A 20,774-nucleotide genomic window follows, 5' to 3' on the forward strand; every position below is an offset into this window, starting at 1 on the left:
GTAAAATTCAACATAGCAGAACTCTTAATGCGTGATTGAACGGAGCGAGAATTGTACCTCAGTTCCACATTCTGTACGCGTTATTTCCCATTTCGCCCACATGGACGCTCGTCCTGTCAATTGTCTCATTAGGAATTAGGTTACGTGGCAGTAGAACGTAAATATAGGGTGGATGTGATTGTTCAAGTAAAGACGCCGTAGCATTACGTTGCTTATGTTAAGCTTTGGAAGTCAGCCTTACAGACTGAGAGCGTGAAATACACATCTTGACGTTATGCACCTTACACACGCATTCTAACTGACAACGCTCAAGTTGTATTTAATATAAAGCACTGGGTAACCTGTGCTTCGGCTTAAGTTGCGTTGTAGTGTTCGTGTGAGTAGTGCTTATCCTACTTCATTTACCTACCGTATTCATATCTGCATAGTATGCAGACGTCCAGCCAGTAATCGTAGATGGTTGATACTGTTTACCTAACAGAGAGATTCGTAAGTTACAGTTTTACTTATTTGCATAATATGTAGTCGGGAAGGGATAGAGAACCTTGATAGGTGTTGAATAGTCAGTTTAAAAAGAAAAATACCAGTAGCTTATACAATGGTATATATTATTGTCGTTAAATTGAAAGCTAGCGTTCATTGTAAGATAACTTTGCACTTTGGCAACAAAGATAGGTTGGGGGGGAAAAGGACGCACGTTATTGATTTGCATATGTTGGGTATTTTAAGGTTCAAGAAAAAGTACGTGTGCCCTAATTTATTTCCATCTTTTATGTTAGTTGAAGTTGAACTGTAGTTGAGATTACATACCATTTAATATATCCCACTCAGTTTAATTTCTCAATGCATGTACGGTTCCTGGCAGTATGTCATCGCTGGGAGTCTCTCTCTCTCTCTCTCTCTCTCTCTCTCTCTCTCTCTCTCTCTCTCTCTCTCTCTCTCTCTCTCTCTCTCTCATAATAATTGATGTAATGTTCCGCATCAAGTTCTTTCAGATCGGCTGCCCCGTTGCTAAGTAAAGCAGGAGGTAGTGTGGCCTTGCGTTGTTTTGATTTTGCAGCGGGAAGTCTGTTGCGAGAGAGGGAGTGTTTTGGTTGAAGGGACTAGTAGTAGGAGTAGTAGTAATAGTAGTTGTAGTCATAGTAATAGTGATGTTGGTAATAGTAGTAGGAGGAGGAGTTGTAGTAGTAGTAGGAGCGAGAGCAGAGACGAGGGGAAATGTTTTCTCAGTGTTAAGGCCAGTAGTGTTTTGGTTGTGACCCAACCAATCGTTGTCAACCTTGACATTGAATGCGTTCTCTTGGTACTTTTCCTGTGGCGCATGTCAACGCATATGCGTTCTCTCTCTCTCTCTCTCTCTCTCTCTCTCTCTCTCTCTCTCGTAAGGTGGATTTTTGAGCATGATGGCTTCCATGATGAATGAAGTGAACGAAAGAACGGGACTTTTCTTTAATAGATGCGTTTCGGAGAAAGGGTGGTGGTAGTACGTCGTGTGCAAAGGGATGGAGGAGAGTTGTGGTAGAGAACTGAGAGAGAACAATGGACGGAGTGGAGGAGGAGGAGGAGGAGGAGGGGATGGTGTTGGAGTGAGTCGTGGATTACTACGACGTAGGGCGCTGGAGGGGAAAGGGAGAAAAGCAGGAGGAAAAAGGGGAGAAAGGAGGAGGGAGCCCAAGGGGTTCTATTAGAAGGGGAGTGATGACTTAGGGGGGCCACCGACGAGGAGAGGGGAGTGGGGGGGAGGGACTTGGGGTGGCGAGAGAGGGAGTCTTCGGGTGTGTGTGTGTGTATGTATGTATATTGGGCGCATGTGTGTGGTGGTACACTCAAGTAGCTGTATTGATCCATCATACGTCTCTCTCTCTCTCTCTCTCTCTCTCTCTCTCGTTAGTTCCCCTCTTTCTCTCCCCCCGCCGTGAGTTCTCCCTCATCTGCCTCTACTACTCCTTACCTCCATTATGCTCTCCTCTCTTTTGCTGCTTCCACTTCTTACCATTAATTTACGCTTTCCTGCGTCCTCACTACGGTGCATTCTTCTTCTACTACTACTACTACCACCTATGATCGCTCCAAAGACAGTTTTTAGAATAAAACGCGCGCTGCTGCTATTGTTCCTTCATTAATTCCATTCTTTTTCTTAATTTTGGAGTCATTCTCTCTGTTTCGATCTATATTTCGTCTTTTAGATTGCTTTCATTTTCCTCTCTCTCTACGTGTCTCGTGTATGTCCAAACAGGTAGAGTGAAGTAGGGAGAGAGAGAGAAAGAGAGAGAGAGAGAGACGGGGGCGGGGGGGAGGCGAAAGCTGTAGTTGCATCAAAGCTACGTCGTCTCCCCCCACTCCCTCCTCCCTTCGCCCCTCTGTTCTCGGGTGGAGGGAAAAGGGGGTGAGGTTGTACGAGCACTCTCTCTCTCTCTCTCTCTCTCTCTCTCTCTCTCTCTCTCTCTCTCTCTCTCTCTGATGAATAGTAATGTGTGCTCATAAGAGTATGTGACTTTTTCTCTGATATTGATCCCGGTAAGCGCTTGACTCTATTTCCCTATTGTGTTCGTGCATACGGGTTGCATCGCACCCTGCCATGAGACATTTATTGATATTAACAGTAAATTCTCTCTCTCTCTCTCTCTCTCTCTCTCTCTCTCTCTCTCTCTCTCTCTCTCTCTCTCTCTCTCTTTCTCTCTCTCTCTCGCAGGTGGTTATATGTTTCGTCACAGTGAATTTTAAATCTGTCTTTTTAAAAGAACCAAAGTTAGGCAGGTTTAATGTAAATAATCTTTCTTTGGCGAGTTCTGTCGATGTTCTGTTGAATTTAAACATCTCAGAGATAAGTTCTTATTAGGCAAGAACTCCTTCAATGCAGCAGATTGCAAGCGATTATTATTGAGATACTTGTAGCTATTGTTTATTTTGTCTGCTCTTACCCTCGCGAATCTCGAACGGCATGTAAAGGCAAAAGTGATCTGTGAGTTACATTTCTTGAAAAAATTAAAAGGACTTAAGTTGTCCGTATAAGTGGAATATTGGGAGTTTTAATCTTGACCAGATTTTGGAAATGAGTCTTCCGTGTATTTTATGCGAATTTCAAACAACCTGGCGTTGGCCATAAGAAAACACGACCATACTGGCGTTGTGACACTGAATTTATTTTGTTCTGTTTACCTAATTGTCGTTGCTTCCTGCCGGATTCCTCATTTACCGAAGGAGGAGGAGGAGAGGGGTTGTGGGGGGCGGGGGATTAAAGCCGCAGTACAATGAGAGGTCGCAATAATCCACCCCTGGAGGTTCAGAGTAACACCAGTGTTGTAGCACTTCTTGATATGGGAAGGTTCTCTGTTTGTTATCACATAGACGAGAGAGAGAGAGAGAGAGAGGCTCGTTGTGTGTGTGCACGGCTTTTATTTATTTATTTTTTTTTCATCGTGAATGCATTATATGTTACTAGTTACGTAAATATTCATGCGCGGTGTATTTCTGTGCCTGTTGCTGGGTCCCATTATTGCTGATAAAGTCGTATGAGAAGTGTGAATTTCTCTCTCTCTCTCTCTCTCTCTCTCTCTCTCTCTCTCTCTCTCTCTCTCTCTCTCTCTCTCTCTCTCTCACACACACACACACACACACACACACACACACACACACACACACACACACACACACACACACACACACACACACACACACACACACACACACTTCGTATTGTTATAGAATGAGCTACGTGTGTTGTTTTCGAAGCAAAAGACTTACAATACAGTTTTCCCGGCATTTGAAATAATACAGGGTAGAAGCATAATCAGCAGTGGTTTAAACCTGTGAGCACATTTATTTCTTCATTGTAATCTTATTTGAATTAACACACATCCCCTTTATGCTTATTTTGAAATTTTTTATTTAGTCAACAACTAAAAGACCATAATAATCAACGTGTTCAAACTCTTGAATCTCGAAATAGAGATTGAGGATGACCCTCAAAATCGGCGTTGGCATCTCTGGTATTTCAGATTTTGTATTTATCAGCTTTCGTCGTGAATTAGACGGAAAATATAGGTAGGTGTGTGGTTTTTTTTTTTTTTTTTTTTTTTTTTTTTTTGAGAGAGAGAGAGAGAGAGAGAGAGAGAGAGAGAGAGAGAGAGAGAGAGAGAGAGAGAGTTTAAACCGCAGTGTTTTAAAATTAATACCCTCTTGGCAGCGTATTGAAAGGAGGTAATAGTGTTACATTAATATAAGTATTGGATTATTCGTGTAGAGATATGTTCATTTTGTAAATAATGGTCGAATGTTGATCAGGAATTTGTGATTAGGTACTGAAGTGTGAGAGAAAGCTGTTGCTGAAAATGGCCACAGATGCATCAGTGTTTGTAGTAGTAGTAGTAGTAGAAGAAGAATGAGCATAAGGTTGAATGCAGAGGAGCGTGTGAATGTGAAAAGTGCATTAGAGAGTAAACTGAAGACCACGAACCTTTGGAGGCATTTTTATTGAAGACGATGAGAAGTTAAACGGAGTAGTGACAAGAGTATAAATTCATTGAGTATCATATTGTAGAGTACATTTACATATTGTTGAGGCTGAAATTACCGAGCATCAAGAATTTTCCATATACTTATATTAGCCAGTAATAAAGTAATTTTTAAATTCTCTCTCTCTCTCTCTCTCTCTCTCTCTCTCTCTCTCTCTCTCTCTCTCTCTCTCTCTCTCTCTCTCTCTCTCTGGTGCGGATGAATCTGCATTATGCTTGTTTAACGTAATTTACACGCAGTGCTTTAAACTCCTAAGGTGTTTAACTAAAGGCGGACAAACTTAGTCTTTGGGATCAAGTCTTAATTCCTAAGCGCTCGCTCTCTCTCTACCTCGGGATCCTAATCTCTATTACTCAACTTTAGAACCATAAACCTGTTGATATGGTACAGGAGACAGCGTTGATTTTGTTTGGTGGTGTCTTGCATGAAGTTAAGCGGCCCTGAAAGATGGAATCGACTGCATTATGGGGGAGTGGGCGTGGGTAGGGACGGGTTAGGCATTGATGTTAGTTTTCGTAGCCTATCCTGAACTAACTAAACATAGCGAACTTAAGCAGATTCCCGCCCCAAGTCGGTACCAGCCCAAAGTGCATTCAGCGTTAGGATGAGAACACAGATGGGGAAGAACGCCCAGAAAAGGCGATATACACACCTGTATAGACGTAGGGGAAATAATGAATTGCGAAGATTGAAGGTGATGCGATTGAAGCGGTCGATCAGTGGATATGCTTTGGTCAAACCATATAATTTCATTTCAAGAAGTTACAATCTAGTGTTTTGTCTAGACTAGGCGAGAAGGAAAGAAGAAAGAACGGGAAGGAAATGGAAGGGGGTTTACCCCGAAGGAAGTGCAGGACTCCCCTCCCCTCCCCTCCCCTCTTAGGGTGTGATAGTCTGGCGTGGAGAAAGCAGGAAGAGAAACAAAGTTCTGTTAAAAAGAGCGGAGCCATTGCGCGAATCTTACAATAATGCATTGTTGATGCAAGCTTGTATTGTGCAAAACTGACGTCACTAGAGATTTCATCCCACTATAAACCGATTATGACTGTTAAGCGCCGTTCCTGAATTATGTTGATTGTCGTATTCATAGTAGAGACCTTACCGTGGTATCCTCTTGCGCCTGCGCATACGCACGAACGTACAACTCCCGTTGTAATAGGGTTCGTTGTGGGTTGGGGATTATGTGCACTATCTTCTTTGTTTGGAAATGGTATTCGGATTGCTTTTAATAGGAATGGTGGGTACTGTAATTACAAAGGGTAATGGCGATAATATCCAGCAGCTTCTCTTTACTATACTTAACAGTTAGTCTCTGTTCCCTGTTGGTAGAAATCTGAAACTGGGTTGATATGGGACCTGTATACCGGTTATTATTGGCTGCAAGTCTGAAGGATAATGCTTACAAATTTGGAAAAGTTAATATTGACATCTCTACAAAGAGCGTAACTAAGTAGGCACCGAAACACTTCTATAATTTTTAGCCTAGAAACATTTGAGTGGTATTATTACATTTTATACTCACATTATTATGGAACATGACTATAAAACAAGCTTCATTAGAATGGCTACATATGGAAGATAGAAAACAGAGTAATAAAGATAATCAAGACAAAAGCATGAGGTTGATAGCTAAGAAGTTATTGCATATCAAGACAATCATGCGTAGCTAAGTCATTCATTCCTGACAGATTAAGATCGCGTTTGGATACTGAAAATTAGTAATGCAAGTTCCATATGAGACCGTTAGAATGATGCAGTAATAGTTGTCTAATCACAATATAATACTTTGTTAAGCGAGAATTTGTCGGTAGTCAAAACTAGAAACAGTGAAGGTCTCAAAAGTACGTCCAGGATCAACGAGGTACCTCATTTGTACTCGTATTTTCTTATGTATAATCCATAGCTGTTGCGGTACTGGGTCGGCTTGGCCTTGCTCTTATTGCCACAATCGTCTTTCAGATTACTCTAATGTGTGCTATCACGGCCACTTCAACCATTAGCAACGCCAGATAAATCTTAATCAATCTTCAGATTTGGATTTGGGTTTCGCTTCAGTAGTGTAGTTGCTGTGTGTGTGTGTGCTCCAAGGAAAAAATAGTGCATCATGTTTATTTGATTATTATGCGTTCTGGTAACCCTGAATTTTTAAAATAAGGGAAGTCGGGCTATAGATGTATACATAAATATATTTTAGAAGCCATATAATTTTTGGCAGCTGTGAATTGATTTCAGGTGTCTTTAAGACACCTCTAATTTTTTCCCCTCACATTTACTATACTCTTCCCTTTCCCATTAAGCACAATCACAATTTACTTTTCCTGACATATAATTATGATATCATATGTCGATGAATCTCACATGTCGAATGGTATTTCCTGCCATTCAGCAGCCTTGACATTCATTTTCCCATTTGAGAAAGAACCTGTTGGGTGGCTTTTAGGTTTTTTTTTTTTTTTTTTTTTTTTTTTTTTTTTTTTTTTTTTAACATTCAGGAAATGCAGTAAATTTCTCTGTTGTCTTGCATATTAGACAAGGCATAGCATAGCTGACCACAGTATATACAAGGGCATTATGTTAATTTTCAACGATCTTTTCTTCTATTTTTTTCCAGGTTTCAAAATTCGTGTGCTTATGCGAGGACGGCGTGTGGGGAGTTCGCAAAGCTTGTGCAGAAGTCTTCATGGGCGTCTCTTGTGCATGTTCGCTAGAGACCAGAAAAAACAAATTATCACCAGTTTTCGTCTCTTTGCTCACAGACCAGAGCAGGTAAGGAGAAAGGATTGTGGGTCTTTCCCTGCTTTGCTACCATCGACGAATGATTGTAGGATCCGCTGAATATTAATTTACCACTTATTTAGCTCTGCTAGGTTCTTAGACATATATGCTTACTGTGAATGAAAATAGATTTTTTCAATCCCCATTTAGATATTGTACAATAAACAAACAGTAGACGTAAGGCATATGAAAAGCTTCCTCCACATCGAGTGAACAAGTCGAACAAATTAGATTCTCGTAGTAGTTTTGTATATCAAGTGAACAAATTAAATTCTTGTCGTAATTTTAACAAGAAAGTAACGCGCATAATCTATTTTTCTTCTGGTTTAAATTACTACTTTCGTGGTGTTGCTAGCCAAGATTAGATTTCATAATTAAAACAAAGTGTTTATATTCATTCCGTGCAACTTTGCACATTTCCTGATAAAATTTCATGATAGTTCTGTAGTGGCTGGGTTATCCTTGCTCTTACTTAGTAAACATAATGATATTTATCTCTCTCGTACAGACACAAGGTTGTGACTATAAGGTAACCTCAAGCACACGACTAAAGTATATTTATTATTCGACTCGCTTAAGACTGGCTATATAAATAAGAAATATGGTTCCTCCGGATTGCAGTGCGGTAGTAAATTTTCATAGTGGTTTTCAGTAATGATTATTATTCAGCTCAGATTAGGACATGTAAGCTCGCGCTCGAATGTGTATTTGGACGTTGCAAATAAGAGCGTTATGTTTTCCTCTTCAGGTGGGTGCGTGTAGCGGCGTTTCAGAACCTTGGTCCTTTCATCAGTACTTTTGCAGATGCGTCCGTTACAGGATTGCACTACAATGAGGACGGCGTCTTGGTCATCGGTACGCCTCAGATCCCCAGCTCCTACCTTCAAAAGTGAGTATTGTACAAGTGTTCTGTATGGCTTCGTGAATGGACCGGGTCAATGAAAGCGCGCGCGTCTTTTATGTGGGATAAATAATAAAGCCAGATGTTAGTAAACTAGCATCGCAAATCCTACCCTAGTTAGCGTAATTTTTATTTGGTCCTGTTAACTCCTAAAATACGTATTGATTAATGCCACAGGTGAGATTGAGAGTGGATGTGTTTACTAGAGCGTAGCCTAACCATGTATGTTTGTTTCAACTCCTCTAGCTATATTAGTGAATTACTCGGCGATATCTATAAATATAAGACGCTTTGAGTCTGAGAGGTAAATTATATGTTGCAATTTCTTGAAAATATCCTGGAATTAGACAGTTGTGTGTACGCTTCCGTGCGGCCCGTGTAATTGTACAGAATCTTGACAATGTGCACCAATACATAACAGTCTTCATACCCACAGTTAACCTCAAGTTAAGGGGTCGGTTGTCTTGATTCGTCTTGTTACACACACATTTTTTATATATATATATATATATATATATATATATATATATATATATATATATATATATATATATATATATATATATATATATCGCACTCATACGCATGCTGCACACAGACATTTATTAACTTGTATTGAAGGGCATGTTACCTTGTTTGGAAATAAGATGTGGTATTTTAAAGTGATTTTCGGTAAGGCTCATTTTGATATACGTCTTGAAATTTAGGGCGGTGTTCCTTCCCTTCGGGATCGCATCTTCAGAATAAGCAAGCTAACAGTTTGCAGATGTGAGGCAGGGTAATGGCACTATTGGCTAGGCCTAAGTGGGCTGTTTTGCCTTCGCCGTAAGGTTGGAGGAAGATGCTGGGAAGAGAGACTTGGAGATATCTCATTTTCGTTCCGCGGTACTTTATTTACGGAAGCGATTACACGGGACGTTGTGTTGCCCTCCTCTGTAAGTAATCTTCCGAAGGCCTGACGGCCGTCTCGACCTACTGATCTTCAACGTCTTTTGCACTAAATGAGCCGTACTAAGTACCACCACGGTTAATAAGTAGGTACGGCACATGTATAATTAGTTTATGCATAACGTCGGAAAAGTGCGTTTGCGTAGTGTATGGCTTTGTGTCAGATTTGATTATTAGACGTGGCAGTTAAAAAACATGTCCTGGGATATCTTAAAACGTTGGCGAATATAGTGTAGCATATAGGATGGCCACATTGTAGTGCTGATGGTAGAAGATGCGTGGTATTCAGTGTTTCATTATAATGTAAGTTTTGTGTACAAGTTTAGTATCCCAGTGAAAGCCCCTTCCCCATATTTTCCTGACAGTACATCATTGACTTGCCCCGTACGTACATGTGCGTGGGACCATATAGTTGGTTTAAGGTGTCATTGTGCCCTTTTTTCCACCCTACCTCGATCCCTCCAATACGTTTTTCCATGAGGGCGCGTGTGGTTCAGGCTAATGCTATAGGTTACGCCGGAAGTTTACTTTTAGGAAGGCCACGAGGCGACTTGAAGGGCAGGAAAGGAAAGGGAGGGTGAAAGAAATTGTGGAAGGGGGTTGGGGGCGGGTGGTGTGAGATAAGCACCCACATGGGAAGGAAAGAAAGAACAGGATGTCGGGGTTGTGTTCATATTGGAAAGGTGGGTTGTGGGCCTAAGATAATATACTCTGCATACGTCAAGAGTGAAAAGTCTGTGTACTCTGTACATAAACATACTACTGTATATGCTGCGTAAAACTACACACGTACCCACACACGCGCACACACACACACACGCACTACTTAATCTCTAGCTAGGTGCGTAGGTGAGGGGAATTGCGTTGTTTACAGTATATCTGTTTTAGTACATGTTAGCTGGCGGCTTTGGGATCGGAATTATGGATATTATTATTAATGCTTACAGTGGTTTTAATTTTACTTTAATGTCCCTTTGCCATAACTTGCGTAGTGTTCCTTTCTCGAGTTTATATATGCATATATTTGGTTTTTGGGGGTATTTACTTTGATTCTTCTAAGATTTTTTTTTTCATGTGGGCATTCTGCCGTGTGAAAATCTGTTTGGCAAGTTGTTGTTTCTATTTTAAGCGACAACAGTGGAAATGTATTTTATGTAATTTCTAGAACGACGTAGAAGAAAGAAAGAAGCATTTTCCAGTAAATATGACCAATGATTGGCACTGTGTGCTACAGGAACTTCAGTAAGTAGTCAGTTTTTGACACTGCAATGCATTGGTGTTTAGAAGTGACTCGAATATCGCAAATTCTAACGAGAAGCTAGTCTTCATTACTATTTCTTCGTCGCCTGACAATTCACACCTGTAAAGGTATTATAAAAATAAGAAGCAGGGCGACGGATGACGACGAGCCGGTATAGCAGCAGCAGCATTAGACAAACCACGAGAAGAAGGGGGGAAGGAAGGAAGGAGGAGCCATCGTCGTCGCAGGGGGTTGATGTTGATGTCGTGGGGGGGAGGAGGAGGAGGAGAAGGTGATTGTGGTTGTGGTGGTTGGTGTCTATTTTTGGGGCCCCATTCACTTAGGCATGGTAACCAAGGAATGGTATAGAAAGGGAGGGGCTGATGGAAAGGAGGAGGAGGAGGAGGAGGAGAAGGCTGGGTGGGAGGAGTGGAGTTGGCATCAGGAAGTCTGTGCAAGTTTTCTGATTCTAGATCGTTTTCAGTTGTTTTGTTAATTATCCTAATCTCCGTTTTACTTGAAGACGTATTTTAACTGTTCATATGTATTAATTGTCTGGTTATATTTCATTTTTCTCCCGATTTGTTACTTTCAACATCGTCTACAGTGAACAGTCAAGCGTGTCCTTGAGTACGCTTATCTTGTGCTATAAAAGATGCTTTATTATTTTCTGTTTTACGGGACAAAGTAAAAGACTAGACGATTCCGTAGTTTCGGTGCTGAATACACGTTACACATAACGGTAAGCATTATTGATAGGCGTAAGGAAAAATTGGTGTTCTGATTTTGTATAGTGATAAGAACACTATCCTTTTTGGCCGTTCACCGTAATGACAGTGCTAATACATTTTATTTTTTCGCTTCTGCTATTCAGCATAATTGAGTGTTTTTTGCAGCCCCTTGACAACGAAGGAATAGTTAGACTTTACATGATTTACATGATTTTCAGTAGAATTCAATGGTAACTGGAAAGTCAGATTCACACAGAGGGATTTGAAAACACCAACAGCTGTTCCAATGAGAGAGAGAAAGAGAGAGAGAGAGGCTGGAATGGCGTTGGGATAGGGGAGGAGGAAGTTCCTGTTATAATTACAGCTGTTCGTTTCCTTTTCTCTGTCTGTTCCGATGGGTGATTATGCACGGGCCTTCTTTCCTCGTCTTCCATATGTATCACAAGTAACACTTTTGTACTAGATGGAGAACTTTGTGGGTGGTCATTTCAGTTTCTTGTCTGCATTATGTAATTGCGCGTATAGCTCCGTTGTCACCTCATTTATTAGTAGAGGAAATGCGAATCGATGTATGCGTATTCTTCCAGATAAATTGCCGCTAAGGGCCTGTTTGAATCGCCTATATGCAAGTTATTATTTTATAAACTAGTAGAGTTGTTCTTAATATTCAGACGACATGAAAGTGTCATATTTCTTCTATTATATTTTCCCGATTAAGCAGACGATTTTATGGGCGAATTTTATATCCGTCAGGTCTAAGTTTTGTACATCATACCGATGAAGTTGGTGATGTATGGTCACGGGAAATCGGTGTATGCGCTGGTTTGCTTATTGCGGTTAGAAGCTGCCACGATTAAGTCTGATGGACAAAGCGTGGTGTGTGATAGGAGGACAATGGTATATCCAATGGAAAAGTCAACAGCTAGATAGATATCCCACAGGAAAGCGTGGGTTAACCATTTGTTGGTTTTACCCGAGCCACAGGAGGGAAATAGCATGTTATTTAAGGTCATTAAGTATTTCATTTCCTTTTGCATTGTTCGCTGGCTTGCGCCCATGGCTTCTGCTGCCTGCCTGCCTAATCTTTAAAGTTTATCCGTATGTCTTTATTTTTATGGATAAATATAGCGTGTGTTTTGAACCAAATGGCAGGCTTCACGTAACTTCATAAGCACGTGGCTGTATTCTTTAGGACCTTTGTGTTTGCAGTTCGTTTATTCTTTTCTTATTCTTTTGTGTTGTTCTCAACAGTTTTAGTTGATTTGTGATTTATATATCGACCAGAAAATAACGCTGCAACGGTTGTGATTTTCTAGAGTAATGTTTTTTCTAAATTATTGTAATATTTAAACTAGAACGGTGTTTTTTATATACTTCGTCGTATTCCAACATTGTGTTAACCTAACGTGCAAAGGAAATGGTGAAGACTTAATAAGTAGACACACAAAAGTATTTTATTAATTATTGCGGTCTAAGTTGCGTGTGTACGATATTCACGTGACAGTAATTACTTAATTTTATTCTTATTCTTATGTAATATACTTTCACGTCTTGTATGTTTGCAGAGGATTGGAAAGGAAGTAATTCAGTATTGAAATGTCCAAAACTGTATTTAGTGTTTTTTTTTATTACTTGTTGTGTGTTGATAATTTGAGATTGAGCGCTGCTAAAATTGTGTCATATTTTCCATATTAGTTGGAAAGGTAAGTAACCCCTGCGTGTAGAGGAGGGAAGGGGTTTTTCGGGCTCTTTTGTACGGCGTTTGTTCCGAGCGGATGTGACTTATAGAGGGTTTGTGGCAGATATCGAGGTAGAAGGGGTGGGGTGGGGTGGGGTGTGGGGTTGAATGCTATGGGCACGTGTTTACTATACCATTTGGTCTCCATATTCTCCAAGCCTTCGTCTCTACTCTACGAGAAGAACTTCAAGATGTTCATTCATTGGAGATTCAGGAACTGACGGAGTTTTATGACAAGAATTCGCAGCAGCGTTGTTGCCGAAAATGCGAGATATTCGAGGGGATCAGTTCCCGTTTCCTCTTGCCCATGTTGTCGAAGAATTCCACGGAGAGCGCGGTAATTTTAGTTGTGGTGATGGTCGGACGACAGCTGCACAGCTGTTGGTAGCAGCAGCTGGAAGGGGTTACGGGTGCAGGGTCATGGCCCACGAAGTTGTACAAAAACATGCAAATATTCCCTCCGCCTTCATCTACCGATGGTCGTCAGCCCCGTATTTTATATTCCCCTAACCGTGTCCACGAATATATGTAACATATTCGGCATTATGTTTTTTTTCATTTTCCTTGTATTAGGAGATTTCATCCTTGATAATATTGTCTAATTTGTTTTCTGCTTTTGAGTACAATCTTTCCTGAATATGGCCACCATATTGTATTATGCTAATGATGCTTCTGTGTCCCATGACCATGTACGTTTTTCTTAGCATTTATTAATTTTCGTTCATGGGTAATTTTCACCAAAACATTTACCTTAATTAGTTTCATATTACCATACGATTTTTATTGAGCACGGCCTAGTTTTATTTTCTTTAAACCTTTGAAATTCGTATTGAGATACATAGCATACCAGTATTTGAAGTTTATCCATTAAGTGACATAATATTGTTAAGCTTATTATTTCTTTTCTCGTTTGCAAATGGGTTTCATTTACATACAAATTATTAATAATTTAGCATTTATAGTAAATATATCAAGCTTCTATGTGTAATTGAAGATGTTAAAATAATTTGTGCAATGTTTGGAGAATTTCAAACTTCCCATCATTTTTTTTTTTTTTTTTTTGTAAGGGTTGATTTGATTATTTCGAAGGTGGCTTAGTTTACGTGAGTATAGTGGAGGCTGTATTATAAAATTTAATGTTACCGCTTAAAAATGTTTGTTCAAGGTTTGAGGACTGCTCTGATGTAAGCACATTTTTTCGTTTTTTCACTGAAGTTTAGTTGTTGAAGTTGATAGTAGTTGAGCATTTAAGAGACAACAGAATATTTTCATCTTCATTTACCTCATAGTATTTTATTATAGCTATATCCTAAACAACTATTTTAAGGTTTTAAGTAAATGATCCTCAGAATAAATCTAAAGTAGTGAATACAGTTATGGGTTGTGAGTGTGGAGGTGAGAGTTGTAGACATTAACAAGGTTAAAATGGAAAAGGCTCCCGGATTTATGGGTTTTTGAAAGAGATACTGTGTTCTAGGATTTTGAGAAAGTATGAGGTAACAAGTATTGATATGGAAAGAGCAAGGGGATTTTATGCAAGGAATATGGTGTGTGGGTCAGTTTGAAAATGAAAAGGCAGTGTAGAATATATAGATAGTGTTTATGGAAGGTGTTGAGAATATCTGGTTAGAAGATTAGTTATTGAGGGTTATGAATGGTTTTAATGAAGTATGTTAAAAGATGTAGACAGAGGAGTTACTTGTTAGGTGGGTACGAGTCAAGCTTTGCCATTTCTGTATGGCTGTTCAGTACCCTTATGAATCAAGCAAGGTGAGAGAAGTCACAGAATGGACAGTAGAAGCAGGTGATGGAACGTGGAATGGTTGATGTGTTCAGTTGGTAACAGTACTGATAGCTGATAGTCAAGATGAGAAAGTTATGAGTAAATATCAATAGTCAAGCTGAGAAAGTAATGAGTAAATGTAAGATTGAGCCATAGAGGGTGGTGACGAATAAAATGATGATATGCAAAGAGGATACACTCACTGAGAGAGGTTACTGGGTTTTCAAAAATTGAATAATGTATGGAAGCCAAGGTTTGCATGTGTGAAGGGGAATTGTTGAGCTAATTCTCTTTCAGGAAGTGAAATGTGGATTTTTAATGTGAATAAAGAAAAAGGTTGAAGGTTGTTGAGATAAGCCGGTTGAATAGTATACTTTAAAGTATATGAGGCATAAGAAGAGTGAAAAAAGTGAGAAATGAGGAGATAATGTGTAAGGGGTGAAAATGTTAGAAAAGGTTAAATGATGGATCACAGGTGTTTTGAGATGGTTTGGCTGTAGCAGATGAGGATGACAGATTGTTGGAAAAGTGTAATTTGTAAGTGTTAGGAAGTAAGACCTAGAATTCGTTTGATAGATGGATTACATATGAAGGGAGGCTCAAACATCTAGGAGGAATGTATGATAGATAGAGGTGGATGACACAGTGGTAAGCTGTGTGTGTGTGTGAAGTGGTTCATGATTCAGTAGTTGAAGTTGATTGTAGCACTGATTGTAGTGTTGGTGTTACCTCCAGCATTAAGTCAGTTTTCTTAACAGCAGGCAGCTCCATTGAAAAAATCAGCACAGTCGCCTGTGTCAGTCATACTTTAGCTACTGAAGAGAGATTAATTACATTTGTATCTTATTCTTTCTTACAGGGAAAAAAATTGCAGTACACAAGAAACAGGTGATAGTGAAAGTGAAGAGGATAAAAAAGAAAAGGCTAAAACTTCCTCTGATTCCTTACCTCCTCCAGAGCAGCAAGATTATGGTAAAGGTGAGGCAGACGGAGGTGGGACGTCAGGAATAGATTGTCTAGAAAGTGAGCCCATGGATGTGGAAGAATTAAATGAGCCAAGTGACAGTGTAAATCCTGATCCTGTCCATAGCGAAAGTGCAGAAGAGAGAAGAGCAAGGGCATATCTGTTTGCAAGCATAGAGGAAAACAGCTCCAGTAATGAGGTAGAAGCAATAACCAGTACCTCAACATCTCTCTCCACAAAGTCTTCATCCCCTTCATTCCCCCAGCAGTCAACCTTAAGTCAACATGAAGTAAATGTGCAATCCACTGTACCAGCCATACCCCCAAACACACTCCCAAGTCCTGTGGATGGTGTCCAGTCTCAGAGTAACTCCCTTACTGTGTCAGGTACAGAGGGTCATCTTCACGTCCATCTTGATAACAACCCTGCATTCAACACATTCAATTATTGGCGCACACCTATAATGCCCATTGAATTACCCATCCCTCAAATAGAAGTGGATATTGATATCATGGGACAAACTACCAATGTATGTGTCAAAGCAAAAGTTCAAGAGAATAATGGAACTTACCAGTCCCAAGTGAATCTTACCATGGCTACTGATACTGAAAATCCTAACATAACCCTTGCCTCCTCTTCCTCCTCACCACCATCCTCAAATACCACAACGACCACCACTACCCCACAACAAGAAAAGCAGCCAAGGTTGGACAAGGAGCCTGGTGCTACAGTTGAGGTGGGTTCCTTGTGTAATATAGCATCCGTAATTGCTAGAAGAGCGAGACATTCCTCTCTTTTTTTCCATTTGAGTTTTGCTTTATGAAATTAGCTTTTGTTACTATAATGTTTAAAATTATTTGCCGAATTTTTCTCGGTGACACACTTTTCTATTTTCAAATTTCATTGTGAGCATGTACACTGACTAATATTTTCAAGTATATTCTATTTCTTTATGCTTTTGATTGCCGAAATTTTCTTAAAGGTATGTAATGGCTTATTTCTGAATGTAACTAGCAGTCACACAAGAATGTTTAGTTTCTCAATTGTAAGCATCTCTAGTATGGTATTAATTAGAAGTCATGTCTGCAGGACAGTTTTCTAACAGTTTGTTACATATATAATAACTTATAACAACATTGGCAATGCATTAATACTTTAATTACCATGAACCATGAACTGCGACTGGAAAAAATAATGTACTGTAGGGTGCTGTTTCATTCATATTTTGTGCACAGCAATACTTTTGCCATTTATTTCCCTTACATTTTCACTATTATTAACCAATGTTAAGATGGGTTGAAACCATCTGCTGGTCCATTTTTCACATGATGCCCAGTTACATAAACAATCATAATGTGATCTTCCCTCCATATGTTGAGTACTGTATTTGTAAATAAACTTTGTGCATACATTGTATAAACCCTTTCTATGTCTAGTGCGTGTGATGGTCTTTGTTAAAATTAAAGTTAGTTTGGAAACTTATTCATGGTCACTTGTTGAGAACACTGGTTAGTAAGTTTGGTGATATACACTTTGCATATGACTACATGAATGCTATTATAGCTATAGTTATTTGATATACTGTACATTGTACTTGCTTTTTACCAGTTTATAAGTTTTATTACTGTACATTTGAAAGTGGATGGATTGTATATCTAATCCAGAGACAATGCTAAACTAATTTATATTTTACAGGCTGATTTAGAGGCATTAGCAGCTTCTTTAGAAGGAGTAACAACATCTGAAAGTACTGCGGATGATGAATGTACTGGTGATGTGAAGTCAATTAACCAGGAGTCTGAGGTAACTAGAAACTGCTTTATAATAGAGATTTTAACACAGCATTTTTCAGTTTTATGGTACTTCCACAGTTAGTGTCCAGATCATTGCTTATCTAAGTTTATTTTCTCAAGTACTCTAGTTTGCCAGTATATTGCAAAGTTTTCTGAACTTGAATCTTTGTATTAATCAGAATTTTTTTATTCATTGTGTTCAGTCATACAATGCAAGTAAATTTGAATATTAATTATTGTGTGTGATGTATGACATTAATGCATCTATATATATATTTGAGGCTTCCTTTATTAATTATTGTGTGTGCGCTGATGTATGACATTAAAGCATCAATATATATTCAATTTGCATATTATTTACAGTAATGAGGCATGTTTAAGATGCTCAGCTCACTTTGTTATTCATATTTCCAAAACAGAGTGCAGATGTTGTCAGAGTAACAGGACCCCAACAACAAGCTACTTATGCCCAAGTTTGTGCTGCATCCGTTACATCTGTTCAACATAAGAATGATCCTCAACCCTCAATCCTTGCCTCACGTCTCACTCAGGCCCGTGTTAGTATGTCCGGTGGAACTGTAACTGAACTTAAAAAACGTGAAATGGATGTAGTGTCCCCAAGTGATTGTTCTGTAAATATGCCAAACTCAGGGCAAAGTTTACCTCCTCAGCCTCCTCTGTTATATCAGAGGATAAGTGATCCATTTGCTGGGATAATGGACTCGCCTGATGTAATGTTGCCAGGAACATCAGAACAGATGTCTTCTGCTATAACTGACCATTCTACAGGGTCCTCGGAATTTAGTCTGAATCAAGACATTGTACCTAAAGTGAGTATTGAATATTTTCTTGTTTTGACTTGAAATTTGAGTCTGACCATAAATAGAAATTCGAAATATATTTGATATATGAACACTTGTTTTTTCCAGACTCAAACTAGAGTAAATCCTAAATTATTAATATAAATCCAAGATTTTATACAGTATTTATCTGAACACCTTTTTTTCTTCTTTTTTTTTCAGACTTTGTTGGAACATTACATAAGCATGACAGACCCAATGAGAGCTGAAACTGTTGATAATGAGCTTACAAGACATTGTGCCTATTCGTTACCAGCTGTGGCATTAACTTTGGGTAGAGAAAATTGGCCAGTTTTAAAAGATACATATGAAACATTGGCCGGAGACATGCATGTAAGTGATTATGGTGGTGATACACTTATGTCCTTTATAGCATCTGCTTTAAAGAGAAATTGGTCATTATATAATTAAGGTTCTCATAATTTATGTTATTCTCCATCTTTGAAGTATAAAATTTTCAATTCATAATGTAATGGAAAAATCAGTACACTTTTAATGAAGATAGAGGTAGTGAAATGAAGAGGCAGCAGGCTGTAGGCCTTTGGCTGGACTAAATAGAAATAACTGGTTTGAAAAAAAAATCCAAAATGATACACATTTGATAAATATTAGAACATTTTAGTTTTTATATATATTGTAAATATTTAACAAACAAAAACTATATAGCTTGAAGAGCGTAAAGTAAATTTTTCAGTATTTACTGTTTCAAGATATATTAAATATTGATAAACGTAATAGGAATAACTGCATTCATTTTAAACTTATGAATTTTGTATGTGGAGGTACATTATATATATAAAAAAAAGTTGTATATGAAATGCTGTTTGGTTTAGGCGAGTCAGTTTGGATGTGTAGAGGAGTTATATAATGTAGATATAGATTTTTTTTTATATATATATACCGTAATCCACCATCAAATGTACGGTTACTGTATCAGTTTTTCTGTGTGACTTTGAACTTTATGCCATTACTTTTAGCTTGCCAGCAAGTCAAGTGAATAACTGCTAGAGGATTGACAGTGGTAATGATAATAATTTCCCTAATATCTTCCTTTTCAGTGGAAAGTTAGACGAACTTTGGCATTTAGCATACATGAGTTGGCTGTTATATTAGGAGAAGAAATTTCGCAAAGTGACCTTGTGCCAGTTTTCAATGGTTTTATCAAAGATTTGGATGAAGTGCGGATTGGTGTTCTGAAACATTTGGCACATTTTCTTCGACTTTTGAAACCTAGGAATCGCAGAGAGTACCTGCCGCGCATGGACGAGTTTCTGCGCACCGACAACGAAAATAACTGGCGATTTAGATTAGAATTGGCAATTCAGCTGTCTGATATCATAGACTTGTTCTCAGCTGAGGATTGCCTGCTTTACTTGGTGCCTATAGCTTTAATACTTATGGCTGATAAAGTTGTACACATCAGACGAACGTGTTACAATGTTGTAAGTACTTCAAATTGTTCTTTTGTATTTTTTGTAGCTTTCAGGTAATCGAGATGCCTTCTGCTTTTTTCCTGTCCATGTTTCTTTGCTGCCTCAGGAGATTGATACAACTGATAAAATTTTGTTATTAAATGGTTTTAAATTAATGTAGGCTGAAATGACATGTAATAAAGGAAATTTTTCCACTTCATCTTTTCTCAGAAGGGTTTTTGCCTGTAATGTTCATAAGATTATAAATTGAACAAGTGAGGGGAAATACTTCATGTACTAGACATTTTGTTACAGAAAGTAATTTGAAGCATTTAAGTTGATAATGGATATTGTATGCAGGTGTGTCAACTTGTCCGACAACTTGGCTGTGAAGGGGACCCAGATGACATTGTGGATCTAAGTCAGCAGTTAAGGGAGACATTTGCACAGTCGACCACATGGTCAAGAAGGCAGTCCTATGCATTTTTAAGTGGTCAGCTGGTTGCAGAAAGGTCTCTACCAGTATCAGACTGGTGTCGACTGTTCTTGCCAGATATGCTTATGTTAGCAAATGATAAAGTACCAAATGTTCGTATTGCTGTTGCAAAAATGTTGGCAACTCATATTAATTGCCTTGGTAAGTATCCCTATTTTGTTATCATTATTATTGTTATTTGTAATATAGGAGTGTTGAAGGATTATGCATTTCAGAGACCTTTCATACCTGTCAGGGTAGTAGCTTATCTGTTGAAGTTGATTCTCGGTCAAGAGTGTAGCAATTTTACTTTTGCAAGAGACAAAAGACCCTTCGTATGTAGATTTTTAAAGTATATTTGCATACATTTCAAAACTACTTGAGGGTCTTTTTGCCTCAAGGCAAATAGCCTTAGCCTGAACATATTTTGTATACCAGTATATTTTATAAAAAAAATTATACATTAAAAGAAAAAAAAACAGTACAGTAGTGAAGCCACACACAGTAGGTTAAAAGTTTTCCAAGAGCTTTCAACTTGCTACATGGAATGCATCGTTGAAAGCTTTCAACAACAAAAACAAAAATAGAGCAAAGATGGAGTAAAGTACAGTGATGGTCAACCTCATTCAGTGTCTGAAA

The 20,774-nt window shown here is 38.7% G+C and overlaps 1 protein-coding gene across 10 annotated transcripts in view; it reads left to right on the forward strand.

Annotated features, from left to right (window-relative positions):
* LOC136831506 (serine/threonine-protein phosphatase 4 regulatory subunit 1-like) overlaps positions 1 to 20,774 on the forward strand; it is a 424,185-nt gene that overhangs the window by 401,472 nt on the left and 1,939 nt on the right. For all 10 annotated transcript variants that reach the window (XM_067092038.1, XM_067092036.1, XM_067092037.1 and 7 more), the window contains 8 exons: positions 7,127 to 7,281; positions 8,039 to 8,179; positions 15,491 to 16,331; positions 17,291 to 17,398; positions 17,808 to 18,218; positions 18,411 to 18,581; positions 19,307 to 19,690; positions 20,021 to 20,297. In XM_067092038.1, the coding sequence (XP_066948139.1) occupies positions 7,127 to 7,281; positions 8,039 to 8,179; positions 15,491 to 16,331; positions 17,291 to 17,398; positions 17,808 to 18,218; positions 18,411 to 18,581; positions 19,307 to 19,690; positions 20,021 to 20,297 (2,488 nt within the window). The remainder of the gene's footprint in view (positions 1 to 7,126; positions 7,282 to 8,038; positions 8,180 to 15,490; positions 16,332 to 17,290; positions 17,399 to 17,807; positions 18,219 to 18,410; positions 18,582 to 19,306; positions 19,691 to 20,020; positions 20,298 to 20,774) is intronic.

The sequence above is a fragment of the Macrobrachium rosenbergii genome, chromosome 48 (assembly GCF_040412425.1).
Source record: "Macrobrachium rosenbergii isolate ZJJX-2024 chromosome 48, ASM4041242v1, whole genome shotgun sequence".
In the NCBI taxonomy this organism is placed as follows: domain Eukaryota; kingdom Metazoa; phylum Arthropoda; class Malacostraca; order Decapoda; family Palaemonidae; genus Macrobrachium; species Macrobrachium rosenbergii.